The 24,081-nt window shown below is 38.4% G+C and overlaps 3 protein-coding genes across 9 annotated transcripts in view; 1 reads left to right on the top strand and 2 right to left on the bottom strand.

Annotated features, from left to right (window-relative positions):
• LOC108369259 (WD repeat-containing protein 26 homolog) overlaps positions 1-3,846 on the bottom strand; it is a 24,678-nt gene extending 20,832 nt beyond the window's left edge. Inside the window, exon 1 of one of the 4 annotated variants that reach the window (XM_017624341.1) lies at positions 3,783-3,846. The gene's annotated coding sequence lies outside the window, so the exon portion shown is untranslated. Of the gene's footprint in view, positions 1-3,307; positions 3,461-3,480 lie in introns of those variants that run through there. The other 3 variants (XM_017624339.1, XM_017624338.1, XM_017624342.1) reach the window with 3 other exon arrangements.
• A 6,237-nt stretch (positions 3,847-10,083) lies between these two features.
• Positions 10,084-17,673, bottom strand: Cdk12 (Cyclin-dependent kinase 12). Of its 3 annotated transcripts, XM_017624334.1 has the most exons (10): positions 17,585-17,673; positions 16,956-17,350; positions 16,368-16,575; positions 15,163-16,232; positions 14,904-15,093; positions 14,305-14,818; positions 13,315-14,235; positions 12,867-13,255; positions 12,336-12,809; positions 10,085-12,142 (listed from the first exon to the last, which is right to left on the bottom strand). In XM_017624334.1, the coding sequence occupies exons 3-10, from the start codon at positions 16,451-16,453 to the stop codon at positions 12,040-12,042; spliced, it is 3,747 nt and encodes a 1,248-aa protein (XP_017479823.1). In that variant the 5' UTR covers positions 16,454-16,575; positions 16,956-17,350; positions 17,585-17,673; the 3' UTR covers positions 10,085-12,039. The 3 variants fall into 3 exon arrangements, with proteins under 3 accessions (XP_017479822.1, XP_017479824.1, XP_017479823.1); XM_017624333.1 differs by having other exon boundaries at positions 10,084-12,142; positions 16,368-17,350; XM_017624335.1 differs by lacking the exon at positions 17,585-17,673 and having other exon boundaries at positions 10,084-12,142; positions 16,956-17,102.
• Positions 17,664-22,755, top strand: SAK (polo like kinase SAK). 2 transcript variants are annotated; one of them, XM_017624337.1, is made up of 7 exons: positions 17,664-17,734; positions 19,479-19,574; positions 19,631-20,024; positions 20,084-21,194; positions 21,250-21,772; positions 21,900-22,085; positions 22,154-22,755. In XM_017624337.1, exons 1-7 carry the CDS (start codon positions 17,723-17,725, stop codon positions 22,520-22,522), a joined length of 2,691 nt encoding a protein of 896 aa, XP_017479826.1. In that variant the 5' UTR covers positions 17,664-17,722; the 3' UTR covers positions 22,523-22,755. The 2 variants fall into 2 exon arrangements, with proteins under 2 accessions (XP_017479826.1, XP_017479825.1); XM_017624336.1 differs by lacking the exon at positions 17,664-17,734 and adding an exon at positions 19,127-19,400.
• Positions 22,756-24,081: the final 1,326 nt, after the last annotated feature.

Raw genomic sequence — 24,081 nt, 5'->3', positions numbered from 1 at the left:
TAAAAGCTACAATTAATGCCGTTATAACATTTTCAATATCTCAATTCTATCGACTAGGTGTATGGTGTCAAGTTAGCACTACATACCATTTTTTCTTAAAAAACGAGAGCTACAAAATTTTTCTTTCCACAACAAATTTACAACAAAAACACTACAATTAATGCCGTAGTTAACTTTTCCAAATTCGAAAAGTGTAGTGCTAACTTGACACACGTCATATGTAAAGACTTTTTAAGTGTGAGAGGATCTAAAAAGTGCTTTGAGTTTCGTTTGTGAAAACCCAATTTAGAGGTAGCCGCACAGACTCATATTCTCTCGTTCCCACGACAGTCGGGTCTACGTAACCGGAACGACCCAGATTTATATCTGGCCAAGGACTGTCACTCCAGCAACACTCCCCAAAAAGTCTTTGGGGAATTTGTATGCTGCTACAACAACAACAACAACTCATGTTCTCTGTGAAAATCGAAGTTTAGTTTCGATTCTAAGTACACACCTAATTTCCTGACTATTAAAGCGCTCACAGTCGTTAAAAGTGTAATTGTACATTATACTAGCATTTTTACAACAACATGTAATAATGTTGCACTTTGCAAATACCCCAATTTATCAGCGATGATATGTCTTGCTGTAGTCTAACACAGTCGTCTAAGTTCTTTACTCGATAGTATAGTTTCAAATAGTCGGCGTACATCAAACAGCTGCAAAATTTCAAAGTTTTGATGTCATTTATAAATATTGAAAAAAGCAAGGGGCCCAAATGACTTCCCTGCCGAGCCCCTGATGTGAATGTTATAGATTTAGAGATGTTGTTGCCAATTTTTATCACCAATTTTCTGTCTTTTAGGTAAGACTAAAGCCATTTTAACCACGAAATTTACGAATATGGCGAGATTTGTATTAGTGGATCTGCCCGGGTAAAAACCGTGCTAATGCTTAAATGGCCCAAAGAGCTGGTTGTTTACAATTTTATCCAGCAGCTTTGGAATGATAAGAGAGTTTTACAATGGGGCGATATTTTTCAACTAAATTTCGTAGGCCCGACTTATAAAATGAGGAGATAAATAAAGTTTCCACTCGTTAAGGAACAAGAAACCATTTTCAAGGGATTTACTGTAAATTTTAGTAAGGGGCATATAAAGAGAGCCTGCACAATTCCCTAGAAGCAAAGGCGACAGAAGGTCATATCATGCTCCTTTTGAAACATCTAAATCTACAAGCGATTCGAGAACAGCATTAAATCTGTCAAATACCGACCCAAAGAAATAAGCGAAAAGTTCACAAGATTCTTGTGTTGCGGAAGCGACGGAGTCCTTAAATGTCATGGATTTCGGCATGCCATTAACTTTTCATTTTGAGTTAAAAAATGACGAAAGTGATTTAGGGTTAAGTTTAATATTAGTCTCTAGGGAATTAGTATATTTGTCGTATACAAATTTTTATAAGCATTCATATTCTTTTCTACACTGGAAAAACTTTTTTCTATTTTCGATAGAACGAGTTTCTCTAAATTTTTTATGCGCATTATTCCGCTGATTTTTCAGTCTTAGTATTATCTTCGTGTACCACGAAGATTGAAGGAACGTATAAATAAAAATATTTACGTAATGGTACAATTAAGTTATCTTGTTATAAACAAATGCTATTTACATAGATATAATGTGTTTTATATTCTTTCAAAGATCTCTTATTAGTTTTTCATTTGACTAGTTGAAGTTGAAATATTGCACATATAATTCTTTGACTGGAGTACATACATATTTATTTATTTATTTACATACATATATTTGGCAATTTTGGGGAGTTTAGTTGTTAGACTTAACACATCCCCAAAAATGTAAATTGTGAATTATTTTTATTGTTAAACGAGGAATTTGATTCAACCAAATGTTTTACAAGTAGGTATGTAGGAAGGAACTTTGTAAGTACGGACCTTAATACTTTTTCAGTACCGAGATTTGCTATATTGGATATCTACCATTCGGAATCGAAGCATGAATGCTACGCATTAATTTTTAATATGTACATATGTACATACGTACCTATGTATATAGGATACTATCCCTTAATCTATGCAATGAAAGAAAATGTGTATGTACATTTATACCTAGGCATATACAGTCAGCGTCAAAAATATGAATACCCTGACATTTTGGTGATTTTCTTTATTTTTATTTTCCAGGCCGACTTTTTTTTTATAAAAATATAGTTCATCCTAGATCAAAAACCGGCAGAATAAATGTTTGTGAGATTCATATAGAACTCGGGGAAAATTCAAGAAATACTAAAAAATTGTCAACTTTTCAATTTGATTTCATTCGATTCAGTGGAGCGACGTTTGGACACAGCATTTGGAAAATAACATACTAAGATATATATTTTGAAAGCAGAGGCATAACCTGGCGTTGGTTTTATATAAACCGGCAAACCTAACTTGCACCTCATTATACTAAAATTTAATGGGCTACAAAACTGCATACCCATAAATTTTCTAAGAAATGTAATTGAAAAGTTGAAAATTTTGATGACAATTTTGCTGTTTAACTAACTATATTTTTATATAAAAAAAAAAATTAAGAAAAATTTGGAATGGAAAATATAAATGAAAAAACGTCAGGGTATTCATATTTTTGACGCTGACTGTATGTAACTAAATAGAAATACATATCGTCGTTTAAAGTACAAAACCGCGTATTTACAAAATGCAAATGGTTTTCTTTTTTATAAAGCAATCGCATATCTGACCAGTATATTTCAGACGAATGGATAAGGATTGAGCCAAGAGCTTGTGTAAGCAAATCCAATTTTTGGCAGCTAATGCCAGTTACGCGGTTTTGCAGAATGACGATACGCGGTTGTGTACTTTAAACGACGATATGCTGAACAAAAGGATGTAGCTACAAAAAGTAAAATATGTATATATCTTAAAAAGTACGGATTTTATTGATTACGTACGATAGGTATGCGCCTTTAACGACGAACTTTCATTTTTTATAAACAAAAAAAAACTAAATATGCGCTTTACCTAATTTACACTTTCACCAGAACATCAAGTGTTTATCTTATAAGCACTTACATACAGCCATACATACACAAGTACAAATGCAGGCATGCATATGCTGCAATTTCATATTTTGGTTTTTATTTCACATCTTCAAAAATTTTTAGCATACGAGTGAAGTTCTTGACACTATAATTAATTGATAGTTGTTTACGTTGGCCTGCAGCTGGCTATTTTAAAGCATCACAGCTACACTTACAAGCATATGCAGAGGCAATACTCATTATTAAATATGTATATGCTTACAAGCAAGCAATCTTTTCTTCGCTGTCACAGCATAAAAATTTTTCACATTTAACAACGGCTCCAATACGATTTCTACTTTTTTTACTTCCTGTTATTTACTACTTCTGCATAGCTAGCCCCTCCTCGAGCACTATTTCTACTTATACGCATACATATTTATTATATTCGATCACCTCAATTTCAATGTTTTATTTCATTTGCTTTTTCCTGCTTCTTTTCTTTTGTCTTCTCCAAGTGCAATGGAAGTTTTTTTCTTCCTTTTCCACTTTTTCTGTAGCCCAATTGGTGCACTTACAAAATGGTTCTTTTCATCCTATGTTCATGTTTTTCGAATAAGTATTCAATGAATTATAATTATTTAAATATTTTACTATCGATATTTGATATTTTTCAGCACAAATATACAAGTTTAACATTAAAAAATTGCGAAAAACCGATGACGAAACAAAGAACTACTATTTTTTCTTCTGCTCACCACTATTCCTTCTAGTGTTGGCTAAACATCGATAGCCCATCGATAGTATCGATTGCTCGGGCAATATTATTCAATCGATAGTTAAAAAAAACAGTCGTTGAAACTATCGATTGCTACGAAGAATAAGGTTTCGGTACTGTTCATTCAAAAAAAAAAAAAACCTTTTTTTAACTCATTCAAACTTCCTTTCTCTTTTATTTTATGTGCGATTTGAAATATCGTAAACTTCCGTAAATTCAAGAAATTCTCTTTATAAAATCGCAATCCGACGCAGATATAGCTGCAAGCTTACTACGAAAAGGATACAGTTCGATAATTGCAAGCGAATTACTTAATAAAAACCAAGACAAGATAACAGTACAAAATACTATCTCGGCATCATTCTCACGACAGTCGGTTCTACGTACTGGAATGACTCGGGTTTACCCGACCAAGGGCTGTTGTTTCGGCGATCTAACTCCGTTTAGGTCAGCGAAGTATCTCAGAAGTTATTCCTCCATGCTACGTATTCTTCTGCTCATCGAGTCAAACCCAGGGCCAGAAACCTACACCTGCTGTGTATGACAGAGACGACCACACCACAACTCCACCTCAGTCAAGTGCAATGCTTGCGAGGGGTGGAGGCACCTGAGAGTCTGCTCAGGATTACGGACACATCGGCAGTGGACCACGTCGTATGTGGCCCCCTGCTGCTCAAACAGAGCAGCCTCCACGCCTAACCCCAGTCCACCTGAGCAGCCCCACACAAACACCACAGCACAACAACATAACAACACAATAGACCACATCATACCCACGACAGACCACAGAACACACACAACGGCACCACTACCCACACGCCGCCGCCAACAACTCCTGGTTCCTCCTACAATCTGCACGGTATATCAGACCAGGATATTCCGTAATGTGACATCAGTCAAGTGCAACACATGCCTTGGCTGGTGCCACTTTATGGCATGTTCAGGTCTGCGTACCACCCGAGATTGGACGAGGAACTCGGTCGCAGATCTCAACTGCGACGCCACCCACCCCACCGCAGGGCGGCAACCACCTCAGCAGCGCACACAGCCAATGGCGTCACGGCCACACACATCTCTCACACGCCGCATCACCACACGTCTCCCGAAGCACATGAAGCTCCTTCAATTTAACTGTAACGGGCTTCAGAGCAAGATCGAGGAGATAACCGTCTTCATAGGAAGGCATGCTATATTGATAGCTGCGGTCCAAGAGACGAAGTTGCACTGCAATTCAACATTGTTGAATTGTTCCGGGTACAATGTGCACCGTCGAGATCGCGAGCGAGATAATGGTGGGGGCTTAGCGTTCATCACGCACCACACCGTCCAGTATCGTCTTATCGAAGCAGACATCGACCGCAGGGATACCACCCTAGAATGTCAGGGCATTGCTATCTGGTCAGGCGATGTTGAGCTCGAAATATTTAACGTGTACGTACCCCGTGTCACCTGCTGCCCGGCAGGATATCCCCCTGATATAGGTACACTCCTCAGAGGTGAAAACCGTATGGTAGTAGGTGAATTTAATGCGCACCACGATCATTGGCACTCAAGCCTGTCAAACGATCGTAGGGGAACTGACTTGGCTGAGCAGATAGACGATTCGACATTCTGCACAATGAACGACGACGTACTACCAGGATTATGGGCAGCTGCTGCAGCTCGCCAGACATAACAATAGTCCGCGCTGGTCTGATAGGCAGCATATCATGGCGACCTATGCTGTCTTTGGCTTCAGACCATCTGCCCATAGTCATCTCGATCGATAAGCCAACCGACTTTGCTTTCGCGGAACACTGGACCTATATCAACTTTTCTAAAGCTGAATGCAAAGGCTTCGCGGAATTTACTGAAAAGACCTTTGCTGCGTTCCCCACACCAACTGACGTCCACCTTGGTGAACGTAAGTTCCGCAGGGCTATCACCGCTGCTGCAGCTCGCTTCGTACATAAGCGGAAGAAGTGGGAAGAGCATCTGAAGACCNCCGCATCACCACACGTCTCCCGAAGCACATGAAGCTCCTTCAATTTAACTGTAACGGGCTTCAGAGCAAGATCGAGGAGATAACCGTCTTCATAGGAAGGCATGCTATATTGATAGCTGCGGTCCAAGAGACGAAGTTGCACTGCAATTCAACATTGTTGAATTGTTCCGGGTACAATGTGCACCGTCGAGATCGCGAGCGAGATAATGGTGGGGGCTTAGCGTTCATCACGCACCACACCGTCCAGTATCGTCTTATCGAAGCAGACATCGACCGCAGGGATACCACCCTAGAATGTCAGGGCATTGCTATCTGGTCAGGCGATGTTGAGCTCGAAATATTTAACGTGTACGTACCCCGTGTCACCTGCTGCCCGGCAGGATATCCCCCTGATATAGGTACACTCCTCAGAGGTGAAAACCGTATGGTAGTAGGTGAATTTAATGCGCACCACGATCATTGGCACTCAAGCCTGTCAAACGATCGTAGGGGAACTGACTTGGCTGAGCAGATAGACGATTCGACATTCTGCACAATGAACGACGACGTACTACCAGGATTATGGGCAGCTGCTGCAGCTCGCCAGACATAACAATAGTCCGCGCTGGTCTGATAGGCAGCATATCATGGCGACCTATGCTGTCTTTGGCTTCAGACCATCTGCCCATAGTCATCTCGATCGATAAGCCAACCGACTTTGCTTTCGCGGAACACTGGACCTATATCAACTTTTCTAAAGCTGAATGCAAAGGCTTCGCGGAATTTACTGAAAAGACCTTTGCTGCGTTCCCCACACCAACTGACGTCCACCTTGGTGAACGTAAGTTCCGCAGGGCTATCACCGCTGCTGCAGCTCGCTTCGTACATAAGCGGAAGAAGTGGGAAGAGCATCTGAAGACCTGTAACTTCACTTCTGGTGTGAGTAAGCTTTGGTCAACCGCAAGGTCACTGTCCAAACCGACGGAGCACGACGGCAGAGTCGAATTTTTTTTCCGCGACCATGTTTCGTCCGACCCGGAGCGATGCGCGAGCTATTTTAGCCGGCAGTTCATACTGCATCCTTCGGTGGACAAAGCTAAGCGTCGAGTGACAAACTGCTAACAACTTGTGCCCCCCTTGCTTTCACTTGCGGTGAAGTTCAGGTGCCCATCGGAAAGGCGAAAGCCTCCAAAGCCATAGGTCCCGACGGAATATGCATGCTGATGCTGAAAAATTTGGGTCCTGCGGGAGTAGCGTACCTAACGGAGGTCCTCAATTTGTCAATGGCCACTCTCATCATCCTCCCAGACATCTGGAAGGTGTGGAGAGTGGTCCCACTGCTTTATCCGGGGAAACAAAGTTTTACATTTCAAAGCTCCCTCAACCACCAGACCGTGTGACAGGGCCCATAATACTGCATGCTACACCGTCAATAAATATCGCGATACTTGAATCACGTGAATAAATACTGACCGTGTGACAGGGCCGAAAGCAGTGTTTGCATTGTTCATGATACAACCCTGCAAGAACAGTGACTATCATTTGACAAATCATTTGAGTCGCAACACTGATAGAGATTTCTGTCACTGGCTACCTACAAGTTTCTATCAAATTCTAAAGGGCAGTGTGAAAAATCTGATGTAAACATTTGTGTACATGTGATCTTCCGTCTTCCTCCAAATTATGGTCTCTTTTTAGCCAACGCAAAATTTGCAAATGTGTTAGTAAGATAAATGAGAATGTGTTAGTTTCCATCACACAATTCTTGTAGGGAATAATACAAGGTGTTATCGGTTGGCAACTTGTCGTTCTAATTCCGCTATTTTGACTGCCTTAGGTCAAACAGTGTTACTTCTTTAACAATTATTTGCCTAATAATATAGTTGATTTTTTTCTCAGTATACAAATTTTGTTTTCTCAGAAAGGAATTATATCTAATTTTATTTCATTTCAGTGCGAATATACTATAAAAAGCAAATTCTGTTTAGAAGAAAAAATGAAATTTTATATTTCTCTCCCAAACGGGGATTCATTTCTTCCCGTTTTTCTTCTTATTCTACTGAGCTAAGGCAATGTCAAATCTAGCTGTCAAAACTGATACCACCTTGTATTAGGTTCGTTCGCGTAGCTGTTAATTGTTCATGTTTAACCAAAACTTACAAGTTTTTGCGTTCGCGTACGCAAAAAACTTGCAAAGTAGGGGAAATTGAGAGAGCAAAGTGACATTTCATTTTGAGGGGAAGCTGCTGGTTTCTGCTGGAAAAATTTTTGCCAACAGCAATTTGCCAACAGGAAAACAGCTGATCAAAAACAGCTGGTTGGCATTTACNAACTTGCAAGTTTCTGCAAATTTTCTGTTCGCGTACTATTTTGGATATTTCTCTCTTGTGAGAGAACAGATGACATTTCGCCGGAATTTGGCAGTTGGTTGGTTTCTGTTGGAGATTTTAAACGAACGCACCTATTATTGCATCATGTGCATTGTTCAACTTTGCATTCAACTCAGCGCAGGGTTGCACGAAAAAAAGTTGAAGGGATAAATGTTGTCTTGCGACCAACTTGGTTGAAAGCGATTAGTTGAAAGGCCATTAAACCAAAAGTTGAATGCAAAGTTAAACAATGCAAACTCCGTTTTATGGCGAATATTTTGATATTTTTAACCGACTTCCAAAAAAAGGAGGAGGTTATCAGTTCGTAGGAATCTTTTTTTTTTTTTTATGTATGTTACCGCATAACTTTGGACCACGTCAACCGATTTCGATAATTCTTTTTGCATCGGAAAGGTAGTGTCTCAGAGGTGGTCCCATACTAATCTGGTTAAGATCCGATCAGCGGATCATGAGATATATATATATATTTTTTTTTATGAGTTGAAGTCGTTTTTTTTTTGCTAAAAATTACTTGTTAACGATTCAATTTCTTTTCGTGCAACCCTGCACTGAGTTGAATGCAAAGTTGAACAATGCAAACACACTTTAACCGGTTCCGGTAGCCCATTTTTGATGCCAAACGCAGTTTAGGTGCCAGTGTGAATTTAAAAAAAAAAAAAACCCCTAACGCTCAACCAAAGCTTTAAATGAGGGTTGGAACACAATGAATCTACTAATTCAATACATTCTGATTGATATACGGTAAGAATTAAATACAAAAAGTATGGAAAAACCTAACGAAATTCATTCAAGTTATATGTTGTGTTTTCACTTGCACTTTGTACCCAAATCGACTTTCCACTTTTTCTGCTTTGCTGAGTTAACGCTCCTTGACCGAGTTTCCTCTATGAAGAACTGGTCACCGATCTTCCAAATTAATCAAACTTTCTGTCAACTGTTTCCACATCAGTTGAATCAGTTCCGGATCCCCAAAATTTCCTATTAACAAATGCCAATCAGCCGAGAACCTTACCACTACTTAATTATTATTTAAAGATACACGCTTCTTTCTATATTAATATCTGCATATTTATTTGTTTCTTCTCTGCGTCGTCTACGTCGTCACAAAAACACATAAAATTAGAAATTTCAAAAATGATAAGTTTTGTGTATTATTTAATTTAACNCACCTTACCACTACTTAATTATTATTTAAAGATACACGCTTCTATATTAATATCTGCATATTTATTTGTTTCTTCTCTGCGTCGTCTACGTCGTCACAAAAACACAAAATTAGAAATTTCAAAAATGATAAGTTTTGTGTATTATTTAATTTAACAAACCATAATCATGTATGTAGTTATTTAAGCGGTTAAGTTTACGTACTCGTATATTGGTGAGGTTATTATACATTTCATACAACTACATAGTATGTATACATTATTACTATTACTATTTTAAATTTAATTTACATAATTTCATTTATTAATGCCTGTAATATGTATGTATAACATTTAGACAGAAGCAAGTAGCCAATTTTGTGATTCGGTTTTGTAGTTATTTATGTTTTTATTTATATATTTAGTTTTTTTTTTTTGATTTGTTATATTCAGTCTCACATGCACACATTAAGTTTTATAATGTTTTTTAATTATCTCATTTTCATTCCGACATGTGATCTATTTTTTCACTTAATGCAATATAATAGTATTATATATTGTGCATTTTTATTATTTTCATTTTGCTCAATGCATTAACTAGTTTAAATTTTCGGTTTACATTTTATTAGTTATAAAATTGCTACTGCGGTTCACATTCATACACAATAAAACTATAGTTTAAAAAACTGAGACCTCCCTATAATTGCCATTCGTACTGTCATCAGGTATGTAACTTGAGAATAGCAATCGCTGCATCTTTTAGGCGCATCAATATTACATAGTTACATTCCGAGCTAATAAAAGGAAGGTAATAAAAAAAGGCTGTACATATGCCTATTCTGGTTCTTATTTATAAAAATAGAAACTATGAAGGATTGAACAGTTTAAATTTTTCATTAAGTATTGCTATTATTTAACTTCGCCGCTTAGTGACGCATATACATATGTACGTAATTATAGTTTATAACTTATAAAAATATAAAAAACCAACATTTTTACAAAAAATTAAATTTTATAGAATTTGATGTATACATATATCTTGCAAAGTATATCAACTAATACAATCTTTTAATGCTGTTGATGTAAAATTTGTAAGAAACCACTTCGAACAATATTGAACACCAATATAAATATGCTACAAAACGGTGACAATTTTAACGTCAATTTTATAGAAAGAAGTGCAACGAGCAGTTGGCTGCCGCTAATTTGATGCGAGCCATAGAGTATGTCTAAAATGTACTAAAGCAAGAAACAAGCTGCAAATAGTTCTGATAAAAATTCAATTTTTTTTACAGGCTTTTAAAATTTTCAGTTTAATATAAACAGTTCGGAAATGCAAGAATTTAGAGAAATCATACATTTTCCTCATACATACACAATATATACAAACCTTCTGAAAAATATAAGTTTTTCTTGATTATTTTTTGTAAATTTTTTTGTTTTTATTGACTAATAAAGTACGAACTGTTGCTTTTTATTCATGATTCTCGGTTACAGCAGCAACATTCGTTTATAATGATTTTATAAAAACAATATTTGTTTGTTTATGTATGTACATGTTTCCATTATAAGCATGAACTTACGAAAATGAATTGCTGTACGGATATGCACCTAAATATATACATCGATATATTTTATATTAGAGCATTCATTATACATATTTATGTATTTAAGCAATTTTATACAACTAACTTTTAACACCAACTGAATATAATTTTCATTACGTATGGAGAAGAAAATGAAGAAAAAGTATTCACTTTTTCGTATAAAATTTTCCTCACATGAAAATCATGCAGCTGTAAACTTTTTACAAATGTCTCAATTTTATATTTATTTTATAGTACATTAATTTATCAATTCAATTATGCTTGCAAACAAAATTACATTCCAGCCATCTATCAGTTCTTTCAAATAGGTCTTGTTGTTGTTGTTGTTTTAAGAGTAATTTTCTTGACCTAAAGCTTTATAAAATCAATTTGTTATTACAGTTGTTTGCGAGCATAAGTGCTTACTGCATACAAATTTCCTTTTTTCAAAGAATTTTTGCTTCAAAGTCAGTTTGCGCTTAAATGTACGGAAAAGAAACGCACCCAAAACTATTAAACGAATTATGCATTTAGTCATGTGTACTTAATTGTAATGAAAGTGATTTACTTTCCATTTATATTTTTTTCTATTTTTCTTTTTTGTAATTGGTTTACAAAGTTTTAAGGTTTCCTTATCTATATTTATATATTTTTTTTTATTCTTCTCGATTCTCTAAAACTAACTATAATTTAGTTTACGCTTTAACTCGATGCCATTAATAATATGATGATAACATATTAATAGTAAGTTATAGTAATTATAAAAAAAAACTTAAATGTTGTGATACAATTAAAAATACTAAATATAAAGTTTGTAAGTGTAATTGCTAAGCTTTCAACACTTTTTCACTCTACAACCACGCAACAACAATAAATACTGCCCAAACATTTAACCACCCATTTTACATATAAAATGAAACTCTTAAATGCAAGTTTGTTCGTTTTGTAGATGGTTATGTCGTCACATTCTCTTGCAATTGCCCAATGCAATGCCTTTTCTATTTCATATTGCAGTTATTGTTGTGTCACACTACTATATAAACAATTGTTGTGTGTTGTTTGATGTTGTGCCGCCAGCATTATCACCGTCGGCGTCAGTCAACCGCTGGGCCGTTGTGTCCATGACTGGTGTCTCCACCATCGGATAGATATATTCTCACAGCGGTCCTGCTTCACCTTGTTCGCGCTTTTGGCGACGCAACTTCTTGCTCCACAACTCGTGACAATCTTGCCAAGTAGGTAGCCGTGGTATAGCCATCCTGCGAAAGGAAAACGTTTATTATTATAACAGGGTATACTCATGTATCATTGCAACAAGTGACAAGTGATATTTTAATTAAAATCCGTGCTTTTGCCAGATATTGTTCTCTTATGCATTTCCTTCCAAATTTAAATTGTTTGTACACGTTTTCGGTACCTACAATTATAAACCTGCATTTTTCCTAAACTTACTCATCAGGATTTATATTCACGAGCCAAGGTGATTTAAGTGCTTCTTCAGCGGTAATACGACGATCCGGATCCAATTCCAGCATACGATCAAGCAAATCCAAAGCCGGCAGCGGCATGAATTCAAAATCCTCACGTAATCGTCGCCTATGCTGACGTTTTGGTTTGAATGTGTGGAAGAGTGGTAGTTTGATAACATTGGGCCAAACAGCCGGCACTGGCGTGCCACACACACGGGAAATCGTCTCCAGTTGTGGCATTTCTGCATTAGCTTGGAACAGTGGTCGTTTGACAAATAACTCTCCAAGTATACAACCACATGACCATACATCGATAGCTGGCCCATAACGTTCTTCGCCGAGTAGAAGCTCGGGTGGACGATACCACAGTGTTATCACTTTATTAGTGTAAGGTCGTTCACGATCCTCGGCATTGTAGAGTCGTGCCAAACCGAAATCGGCGAGTTTTACTTGTCCTCTGCAAAATGAATGATTTATTTTTAAATTTAAATAGTTGTACGCTAGTGCCACTTACTTGTTGTTCATTAAAATATTTGAACATTTGATATCACGATGTAAAAAATTCTTTTTATGGCAGTAATTGAGGCCATCCATCAGTTGCTTCATAATACTCGCATTATTCTCTTCATTGAAATCGACCATGCCTGATTCTAGCAAGCCCATCAAATCATGATCCATATACTCGAAGACCAAATAAAATGAGCCTTTATCTTTGCGGAATTCTAAAGCATCTTGCTTGTCGGTGACTATTTCATGTAAGTTAACAATATTACGATGATTTAGCTGCCGTAATATTTTAATTTCCCGGACAGCTGTGATAGGAAAGCCTTCCTTTTCATGCTCCAAACGTACTTTCTTTAGCGCAACTAATTCGTCTGTATGATTATCACGCGCTTTATATACCTGAAAATGAAATATGATAATATACGTTTAAAAACAACTGCCTTTTTTTTTGTATCTACCTGCCCATAGGTGCCTTCGCCTATTTGTGCTATCATTACAAAAACGTCTACACATCGTTCGCCCCAATCGCGCACCTGATTGCGTGAATCGCGACGATTTAATATGACAGGCCGCTTGCGTTTTGAGGATGTTGCATTAGCGCCGCTTTTGTTGCTACTAGACATTTTGCCATTACCCGCTGTGCCATCGATTGACGCGCTATCCCTGCCACCTTTCACCGCACTCGCGCTGGTATTCGCTGTATCGAAATCTTCCGGGCTATTTATAACATCATCTTCATCGCCACTTAGCTCTTCCCCGCCCGGCACCATTGGCGGCATTGGCAAGTTGAGCAAGCTTTTATTGGCATTGGAGTTTGTAGCAGGTGTTGTTGGCGTAGGTGTAGTGGCGGCGGAGATGCTGTTGCTTCTTGCTTTCTTAGCTGGAGAAGCAGTTGAGCTGGCGTACTCTGAGGGCGGAGAAGGTGTTGTTGCAATGGCTAAGTCAGCCGCGCTGATGCCCGGTGGCATGGGTAACGCAGTAAGACTTTTTGGTTTTATCTTGATTGACGGGGGTGGGGCTACAGATTGACGATCTGTATCATCTATTGCGGTAACTTTGGTTTCAGTAATCTTTGCGGTTTCACTAGTCGTGGCGTCCGTGTCGATGGCCTTCTCTTCCATCATTTTCGGCATGGGAATGTTAGTTACTTCTACAAGCGGTTTGCTACCACTGCTCACGCCATTGGGTGCTGATACAATATTAGGGGCTGGGATTGAGGCGGATGTGCCGGTCTTTGCAATGGTGCTGTCAGAGGTGGATGACGTAAGGTCTGAATGTGCGATGACCTTCGACGTGCCGCTATCTATAGACGAACTATTCTCGTTTATTATGAGCGCACTATTGCTGTTACTGTTCTCCTCTTGACGCTCCAACAGAGCCTATGAAATAATAGAAAAATAGAGTTAAAGTATGAGCCAATGGGATTCTCCACCGTTTCGGGCACTCACATCTATCGCCTTTTGACGCTTGTGCTTGTCTTTAACCAATTCAGCAAACAGACTGGTATCGCTAATCTTTTTACTATATTCAATACGCTTGAGCTTCAAATCACGTGAGGTGGGTGACGATGAAGGTGAACGGGATCGCGAACGCGAACGTGATCGACTGCGTGACCGGGTGTAAGACCGCTTACTGCCTTCGCGACGACGGTGACTACGCGATGAGGAACGGTAACGCCGGTGCGATGAGCGGGCGCTGATAGCCGATGCAGAAACTGGCGAAGGTGGTGAATCATAGTGTCGCGTTAAGGAGCGCGGTGACCGCGACCGCGAATAACGGTCTGTACCAGTTCCGCGTTTTGACGATCGTGAGCGATCTGGCGAAGTGGATGCCTCTTGAATATATTTGCTGCTGTTGTGGCGATAACTGCTGCTAGTAGCACCGGTGCTGCGGTATGCTGATGATGATGCTGCGGTATACGCGGGGGATTGTTTGCTGCGTACGTTCAACATACTTGGACTCCTAGGGAACAAAACATAAAAATGTTTAATTATATTTAGAACACACTAAATCATATCATCGCAGTTAAATATTTCAAAGGTATTACCTTGAATAACGTCTTCCATATTTGTCCCTACTACTGCTGCCAAAGCGTTCATAGTCATGTGCTTTACGTAAACTATGCGTATTGGAACTATAGTGACGTGTGTGGTGTGTTTCGTACGCAGCCGTGCGACTATCAAAAGCTTTTCTGCGTTTATGTGGAGGTGTGGCTTGCTGATGATGATGATAGCGATCTAAAACATTGGCGAAAATAAGTTTGAAGTTTTTGCAGCGTAAAAAAAGAAATGTCAACTTGTAATCACCTGGTGATACAGCCTTATATTTATGTACATCCATTCCACTGCCTCCGCGCGCACTATAATGATGACCGGACACACCACTTGCGCCAGCATTGCGATGATGATGATGATGTGCTGAGAGATGTTCTTCTTTTGGAGGACTGAGAGCATAACGTGAGCCACGAGTGGTTTGTCCTCGTTCGGCACTGCCGCTGACATACAGCGGAGGAGTATGCGGCGATGTTGCAGCTGGAAAACGTGTTTTAGCGCTATTACGCGGAGGCGTGCGGTGACGCTGATTACTGACTGTGACTTGTAGACCAGATGCTGCTGCTGCAGCAGTGGCACCAGAACCTTTTGCTATCGCTGCTGTTGAAATACCTACAGCGGTCTTTTCAGCGTAATAACTATTACTGCTTCCGGGACGTATTGGCGGCGTATCTATCGACATGGGACTGACTTCTTTAATGGGCGTGTACGATGAACCGACACCACTACCACCGGTATTACGATCTGGACTTTTGATTGCACTGTTGCCGACAATCTTTTCATGTGCACGATGTATTTTTGGAGAAGGAGTATAGTGGCGTACACTCTCAGCTGCTATAACAGCATCCAAATCATTGTCGGAAATAGACTCGATGCTGGAATAAGATCGCGCCCGCTTCTTTCGTCGTTTTTTCGATTTCTTGCTTCTTTTGTGTTTTTTGTCTTTTTTGGCTTTTTTACGCTTTTGTCTCTTTAATTCAGCTTCAAATTCATCTGTGTCCATGGAGTCACTACTAGCCAATGCCGCTTCCCAGTCAGATACCTCTTCATCCAGTATTTTGCTGCTGCCGCTGTTCACACTATTCTTTTTTTGTTTCTTTGTTGACGGATTACTTTCATCCACCAGATGACGAGAAGACAATGCTGCTTTCGAGTCATTGGAGACTGAAGCCAAAGCCTTGTCACCTTTGGCATTGACAGAGCTGCTTGTTGTCGTAGCGCCACTGGTAGTTTTTGATCCGCGCACTGGTGAACCAAGAATTATGCGACGTACCCGATTTGGTGATAGATTGGAGAGATTATCAAGACTCTCATTGCGTTTTCGCCTGTGAAGAAAATGATAAATTTTTAGTTTAAAGGGACTTTACTGGCCACCAGTACAAATTTATAGATTTGCGTTTCTACACCAACTTGTGCCTCAATTTATAGGAATTCTTTATTTTAAGATCCCCTTTACTTACCTAAAGGTATCATCGTCACTGCTCATATTATGAAGTTGTTGATCGCCCTTTGGGGGATTCGGTGGCGGCAGATGCGTCGTTCTCATATCCTTGCCTATATTAGAATTCGAAGCTTCAACTCTTTGCTTTCTTGTTATTTCATTAGACTCTGTATTGAGTTCCCCAGCTTCTGGATCTGAGAAATCTTCCGAACTTACGTCTGAGTATTCTACAATGGCATTCAAGGCATGTGTTTTTTTCGATGGTTGTTTAATTGTCAAACTTCCATCGCCCTCAGCGCCATCATCGGCAGTGGTGGCGACGGATCGACTTCGTGGTGATGGGCTGCTGCTGCTACGGCTACGTCGCATATGACGCGTCAGAGAATTTTCACGCGAGCGTGAATGTTTACTTTTTTTCTTTTTAGACTTCTTGTGCTTTTTCAATAAACCATCATATTCACTGGTCATGAGAGCATGTGAAGTTCCGCCAATGGCGCTGCTGCGATCGCCTGCACTGACGTAGCGCGTGCTGCCACTGCTGCCGCAACCACCCCGATCTTTCTCCATAGCTCCTGGAGCCAAAAACGATTTACTCACGAACACGCACCTGTGCTACTACGATCCTTTGAATTAAACGAAGTAATTGAATTTAAGTACAATAATTTCTGCTTTTGGATTGTTGGCTGTAATATTTCACTTCTTTTTGGCAATAGCAAAGACAAGACGCATGTAATTAAGCTTTGACCTTTTCTCTTTTTTCATTGATATATTACCAACTTTAAATCACATCTTAGCTTTTTATGTCATATCGGTTCCATGCAAAACGAGGAACTAGGATACAATTTGTAAATTATTTTCCTTATTTTTTACAGTTTGTGAAATTTTCTGCAAGCTTCGCCGTCAACGATGTCGCCCCGATGAACTACACGCAGCAACAACAACACGGTAATAGAAATAAAATTTATCATTTGTCACTTTTTGCCCTGTGTTTTTTGAGGTTAGCTGCCAAAAGAAATAGAGCAACACTGAGAAATGTCAAGAAGAGCAAAAGCAATATTGCAACAAAAATCATGAATCCAATTAAAAACGTATATTTAGACCTCAAAAAAAGGCAATGGAAAACTAAATACAATTACCTAGATACATGCATAGGTATTTAACAATAAACTTATACATAAATTTTGCAAATTTAATTAAAACTATATATAAACTAATCATCATCTCAAGCAAGCTTACCCGATAACATCCCTGATGTTTAATCTGAGTGACAGTAGAAATCGTCCAGGCATGATTTGGCACAGCAGCAAAAGTTTCACAAAATCGGAAAGTTTAACCAGTTTTTTTTTCAATTTAAGAATTTTCAGATGAATTAAGATGAAATTCACGGTAAATATTGTCGAATAAATTTTTTTCGACCTGCGGTTTGACCATTTGACCCGCTTGTCCACTTATTGGATGTCGTCTTTCGCTGCACTTGGTTTGTTTGACATTTTTTACAAACTACCTGGGGTTTCTTTATTATAAAACACTTGTCATTTCACACACTTTCACCGCAATTAAACAATTTGGTAACAGCTTTGGAAAACTAACCTGGCCAATGCACAGACAGCTCCAGTAAAAATAGGTTTGCCAGTATGTGCAATACGTGGTGTTATCGCATGTATGTTTGTATGTGGCGAAGGCGTGCGAAGGGCGCCTTGCGCTCCACTGGTATAGTATTCCCGTTCGATTTTATTTGCTTCCAATAATTTTCCCAAAGGAAAAATTTGACGAGCTTGTGTGCAAAAATAGTTCCTTATTTCAGTTTAATTTATATCTAATTTTTGGGGCTTAATAGCTTCATATTCAAAGTTACAAATGATCATATTCGCATACTAATTCTATAAAAATGGCAATCAAATTATGGAAGCAGAATAAAGTGGAAAATTTTTTCTCAGCAGCGCCACAGAGCGATTGCGATTACGACAGCGAAATCTTTTTTATGTGCTTCCAATTTTTTCCAAAAATTTATCGTCACTTTTTGCCCTGTAGTTTTTTGAAGAAGCAGAGCAACACTGACAAGTGTCAAATAGAGAAAACTATGTTCCACTAACCTAACGTCTCCACACTAAATTTTTGACTGCTCGCAATTGTATTCATTATGTGTTAAGATGTATCTATTTTCCCGCAGATTAGCATATTCGTTTGTTACTAAAATGCTCTACCGGAATCGCTTACTACGACGTTACACGATCAATAGCTTGAAAGCAAGTTGCAATACCTTATTACTAACAACTTTTCACTTTTACGACTTGAGCGTCGTCTTCAATTTTTCCTTTCGACTCATGAGGTAACTTTAAAATGAAGTCAATCAGCTGATCACTGTTAGTCTGTTCCCGTAGTTGGGGATTTAGTCAAAAATAGCCGGGAAGATATTTCTGCAGGTATTTATATGTATACGGGAACGAGGCGAAAATTTTAAGTTGTTTCCTTGACGACTGCATCTTGAAAGTAAATTTGACTATTAATTGCTTGCACCTTACGTCACAGCTGTCAATTGAAATGAATTTTTACAAACAGTATGCATGATCAACTTGAAATCAAGGTCTTGATCGTGTAACCCCACCAAGACGCTGGGGTGCTACATGAACATGAATTTGTATAGTTGAGTGTACCAAAATGTATCTTTGCTGCTCTTTAATGCATCTTTTATTTAATATTTAGATAATGAAAGTTAAGCTGATTAATAAATAACTCATAAGTACATTCATTAATTGAAATTCTCGTGACATGCTGTCCTGTCATGCAAGTCCCAATCGAATTTTGACTTATTTGACAAAGATGTGTTTAGTGCGCACAAGCTCTTTCTGACGTTGACATTCGAATTTAAAAGAAAGAAAAAAATGCCAAAGGACGCTGGCAGGTGTGGGATCGGTATTTATTTACAAATTGTCAGCGTGAAATAATCCTTGCCATTTTTAAAGCTTAGCAGAAATTAAAGACTTATTGATTGTGGATGAATAAAAGTATATCAATAATGTCTACACACATTGGACTAGGCGAAAGTATTGAGGTGTGCGTTGGAATTTGTGCAAAATTTAAGGTCTTATTCAAGTGACGCTAAATTTTTGATTACGATTTTTTCATTTAGGACTATGAAGTGCTCCATTTACTTGGTAAAGGTGGCTTCGCCAGTGTGTATAAGGCGCGTTCTACGCGTACAAACGAAATGGTGGCTATCAAAATGGTAAATATAAATAAATAAATGGTTTTGAACTTGCTAACACGGATAAGGGATTTTAGATTGACAAACAGCTTATACAGCGTGCTGGATTAGCCAATCGTGTGCGGCAGGAAGTGGAAATACACTCGCGTCTTAAACATCCCTCTGTTTTGGAGCTGTACACATTCTTTCAAGATGAAAATTATGTATATTTAGTATTGGAGTTGGCGCATAATGGTGAATTGAATCGTTACATGAAACAACAGATGGGGCGATCCATGACAGAAGAGGAAGCGGCCAGTATATTGCGACAGGTTGTCTCCGGTTTGCTATATTTGCATTCCCATCAGATAATGCACCGAGACATATCCCTATCGAATTTATTGCTCAGTAAGGATATGCATGTTAAAATCGCCGATTTTGGATTAGCAACTCAGTTAAAGAGGCCAGATGAGAAGCACATGACTATGTGTGGTAAGTAACCGAATATAGATCCCAAATAATTCAGACTAAATGTTTTACGTTTAATGCAGGCACACCCAATTATATATCTCCAGAGGTGGTAACCCGAGCAACACATGGTCTGCCCGCGGATGTGTGGGGCCTCGGTTGTATGTTCTACACATTATTAGCGGGTCATCCACCCTTTGACACTGATGCTGTGCAGTCCACACTTACAAAAGTAGTAAAATCAGATTTTCAAATGCCCCAACATCTATCGTACGATGCACAGGATCTAATTGAACGTTTATTAAAGAAAAATCCGAGTGAGCGAATAACACTGGAACAAGTGCTGCAACACCCATTCATGGTATGTCGTGAACAACGGTATGGCACAGCTGCCGGTTCAGCTGCTGATAGTAACAAAATTCAAAATAACAACTGCATATCAACAAATCAACAGAAATATTACCAGCACCAGCAAAGTGCTGCGAGCTGTGACAGCGGTATTATAACCTTTGCCAGCAGTAACTCCAGTTCATCTCGTACAGCTGCACTTCAACGTTCACGTTCGATGGAAAAGTATCCCACACGTGGCGCTCTGGAACGCATACATGAACATCATCCACAACATCAATATCAAGCAGATTTTACGCCACTCAAAGCAGCACATTCTTACAATTCCTTGGGTAGTGGTTTCATGGAACCACATGAACCACGTCCAGTTCATACATCAACACCTCAAAGTGATAGCATGGAACTTGATTGGCAGTCTAATGGCTCGTCTAAATACAAGAATTTGCCGTCAACTCCGAACTATTCTATAACTAATCATTTTCCTCTCCCAAAGCCAGTAGTTGAGAACAATGAAACTAATTTTACGACTGGTGGCACTGACTATCTTCCGCAAAATGCAAAACATCCGGGGGGACGGGAAAAATTGGTACGTTATTCTAATGTCGGAGAAATTCCAGAGCAAAAAAACACAGAAGAGCGTTTGAGCGTGCCACCATTGAATACTGACCGTCTTTTACCGACACGGTACAAAACTAAAAATGCAATTATGAGTATTCTATCGGGGGGTGAAGTGGCCATAGAATTCATAAAGTATAAAAGTCGTTTACGCGAAGAGCGCATAACCGATGTATGCTGGATTTCACAAAATGGCTTGCGTATTACAATTTACCAGCCAGATCCGGGAAGGTAAGGATGTAAACAGGTTACATATATTTATTTAATTTAAATACTTTTTTTGTAGAGGCCTTCCAATAAGTGAAGAACCGCCAGCTATGTTAACAGGCGATTCGTCAACTGTTTACACATACGACAATTTACCCAGCAAACATTGGAAGAAGTACATCTATGCTTCGAGATTTGTTAATTTGGTTAAAGCAAAAACCCCCAAAGTAACATTTTTTAGCGCACAAGCAAAGTGCCATCTGATGGAGAGTATGGAAGATTTTGAGGTATTTTTCTATACTGGCGCCAAGGTGACAAAATCGCCGACACAGGGTTTACGCGTCTATGATAAACATGGGCGTCTGTTGCAAAATCACGAAGAATCAGTGGCATGCAATTTATTGCAGCACCAAGAAGAATGCCTGAAGCATTGTCAGGCGATTTGTAGTGCATTGCAGCTGGTACAGACAAGTGGAAATTGTTGTTTCCCAGCTGTGGTAGGTAGGCGACCCAGTGAATTGGACGTTATGCAAGGACAGTGTATCACAACTGCAATGCGGGACACAACGAATTTGATTTACCTAACGCCAAGGTCGCAACAGGTGGGTGCTGGAGTGGATTTGGTAAAAACATTTATTAGCTAATGGCTTGGAGTGCCATTTACTTTGACAGTGGCTTACGTGGAAAGAATTTGTGTACAGTTTAACTTTTTTATTTTTGCTTGTTTAGGGCAGCATCAACTTCTCAATTGACACTATGTCTTTAGGATTACGCAGCGGCAGCAACTTTAGCAATGCATCATCGCAACAATCAATGGGTTTGCAACAGCAGCAGCAACAAGAGCAAATAATGGCAGCACAACCCAATGTACCGATACGAAAAATAAATATACCCGGAATCGGTATCGCCACAGAGGTGAGTACAACCATGACCACACAGTACTAAAATTTGAATTTTAACCTTTCTTTTTCCACTCACACAAGCTATCGCATGGTATTATACAAATACAATACCCAGATGGAGCTCATGTCTCCGTGATACCTGCTAACCAAGGTGGTGGCATCACTTTCACACAAACGAGTGGTTTGTCCACGCACTTTAGCACGCAAGACGATCTGCCATTTGTGGTAAGAGAGAAATTAGCACAGTTACCGCAAGTAGAGCGGCAGCTGAAGCAGGCGCCCGTATTGAGCTCAAACGGGCGCTACGGGCAACCCAAGCAACAAAATTATACCCACGAAGGTATGCAAGTAGGTACGACCCCACGCACTCCGAATGCCTGCGCTAAATACAGCACCACCACCACCGCCGCCAGAGACACGCATCAGCATGTCATGAAATATTTTCGCTAGTGCGTTGAGTATGGTGGTGTGTGGGCGTGTTAGAACAGCGCGTGCGGAAGTTTCTTATTTTAAAATTAATTTATTTGTAACAAACTAAAATGATTTTATTTTTTTTTTTATAGAAATAGGTATTTTCTATTGTTCATACTTGATTACAATTAATGTATCTATGTATATTTGGTAAACTTGAATTGAATTAAAGGTAAAATATACTGTTTATACTGCTTTTAAATTTTGTGAAATTGTGCTGTANATTTTTTATAGAAATAGGTATTTTCTATTGTTCATACTTGATTACAATTAATGTATCTATGTATATTTGGTAAACTTGAATTGAATTAAAAGTAAAATATACTGTTTATACTGCTTTTAAATTTTGTGAAATTGTGCTGTACACAATAAAATTGTCAAAGTGGTGGTATAACCAGATTTTGGTAATTTTATTTTTATTGGCGACAAGATATCGCACATTTAAGAATATTAGAGATGTAATTCAAAATTCAATTTGTGTAGTTTCATCATACAGTTAATAAGCGAGATAAGGAGGATATGTTTAAATTTTGAAATAATTCTGTATATGATATATATTTCTGCATACATAAGTATGTATGTATGTGACATACACCGTAGCATTTCGCATTAGCTGCATTTGTTTTCCCACAAATTCACTTAAAAGATGGGCATAATGAAAAAAGCTTACATATCAAATCCACTTGTTAGCTTTGAAATCGTTTTTCTCGAAAACGTATTTAGGCAGCGTGGGTCCTTTTTAACTTTCCCTTTTACATACATAGTATATACATAACTATAAAATAAAATACAGACACTTTATTTACTTAAATGTTGAAGTTTATTGTATATTATTTGCCTTTTATATTACATAAAATGTGAGTGAATCTATGAACTAGAGTACAATAGTAGCTTAGTTTAGATATATATAAATTTTTATTTCTTACATAATTCGTACATAATTGTATTTTATTTTACTTTATTTTAAATAGATGTACATATCGCACCTTAAATAATAAAAAGAGTTAATTCGAAATTTTAATTATGTGGGAAAACACAACCAAAGTTTGATCATTTCATATAGCTGGTATACAAAAAAAAAAACCATTTTTGGAGAGTTATCTGTTTAACTGAACATATTCTCCTTATTATTCTTAGCAATTGTACAATAAAGGGCGGTGTTATCACTTGCGAAGCGAATGGATTGGCGAACTCAACTTAAATATGCATTAAGAGTGTTCGCTTTTACCAGCTTGTGCAAGTTCTTTGCATCGCGAACACTTTTAATACCTCTTCTGCCTTTTAATTCGCTTCGCCAAACCGTTCGCTTCGCAAGTGATAATACCACCCAAAAGCTCCAAAAACGTAAATTTTGAATTAATTCCCTTTTATTATTATACGGTCGATATGAGCGTAGCGAGTTTCTTCTATTTTATTTGATTTATTCATATTTTTTTACAATCGGATCATTTCACTTAAAAATCGATGAAATAAATTGTACTGTTTTGAAAGAAAAATAATCGGCAATTTAATTTACTTACTTAAACTGCGTTATTACA

Source organism: Rhagoletis zephyria, unplaced genomic scaffold (assembly GCF_001687245.7).
Source record: "Rhagoletis zephyria isolate East Lansing unplaced genomic scaffold, Rhagoletis_zephyria_1.1 Rzeph_scaffold_03572, whole genome shotgun sequence".
NCBI lineage: Eukaryota > Metazoa > Arthropoda > Insecta > Diptera > Tephritidae > Rhagoletis > Rhagoletis zephyria.
The sequence above is the reverse complement of the archived record's forward strand: the minus strand, read 5'-3'. Positions and strand labels throughout refer to the sequence as shown.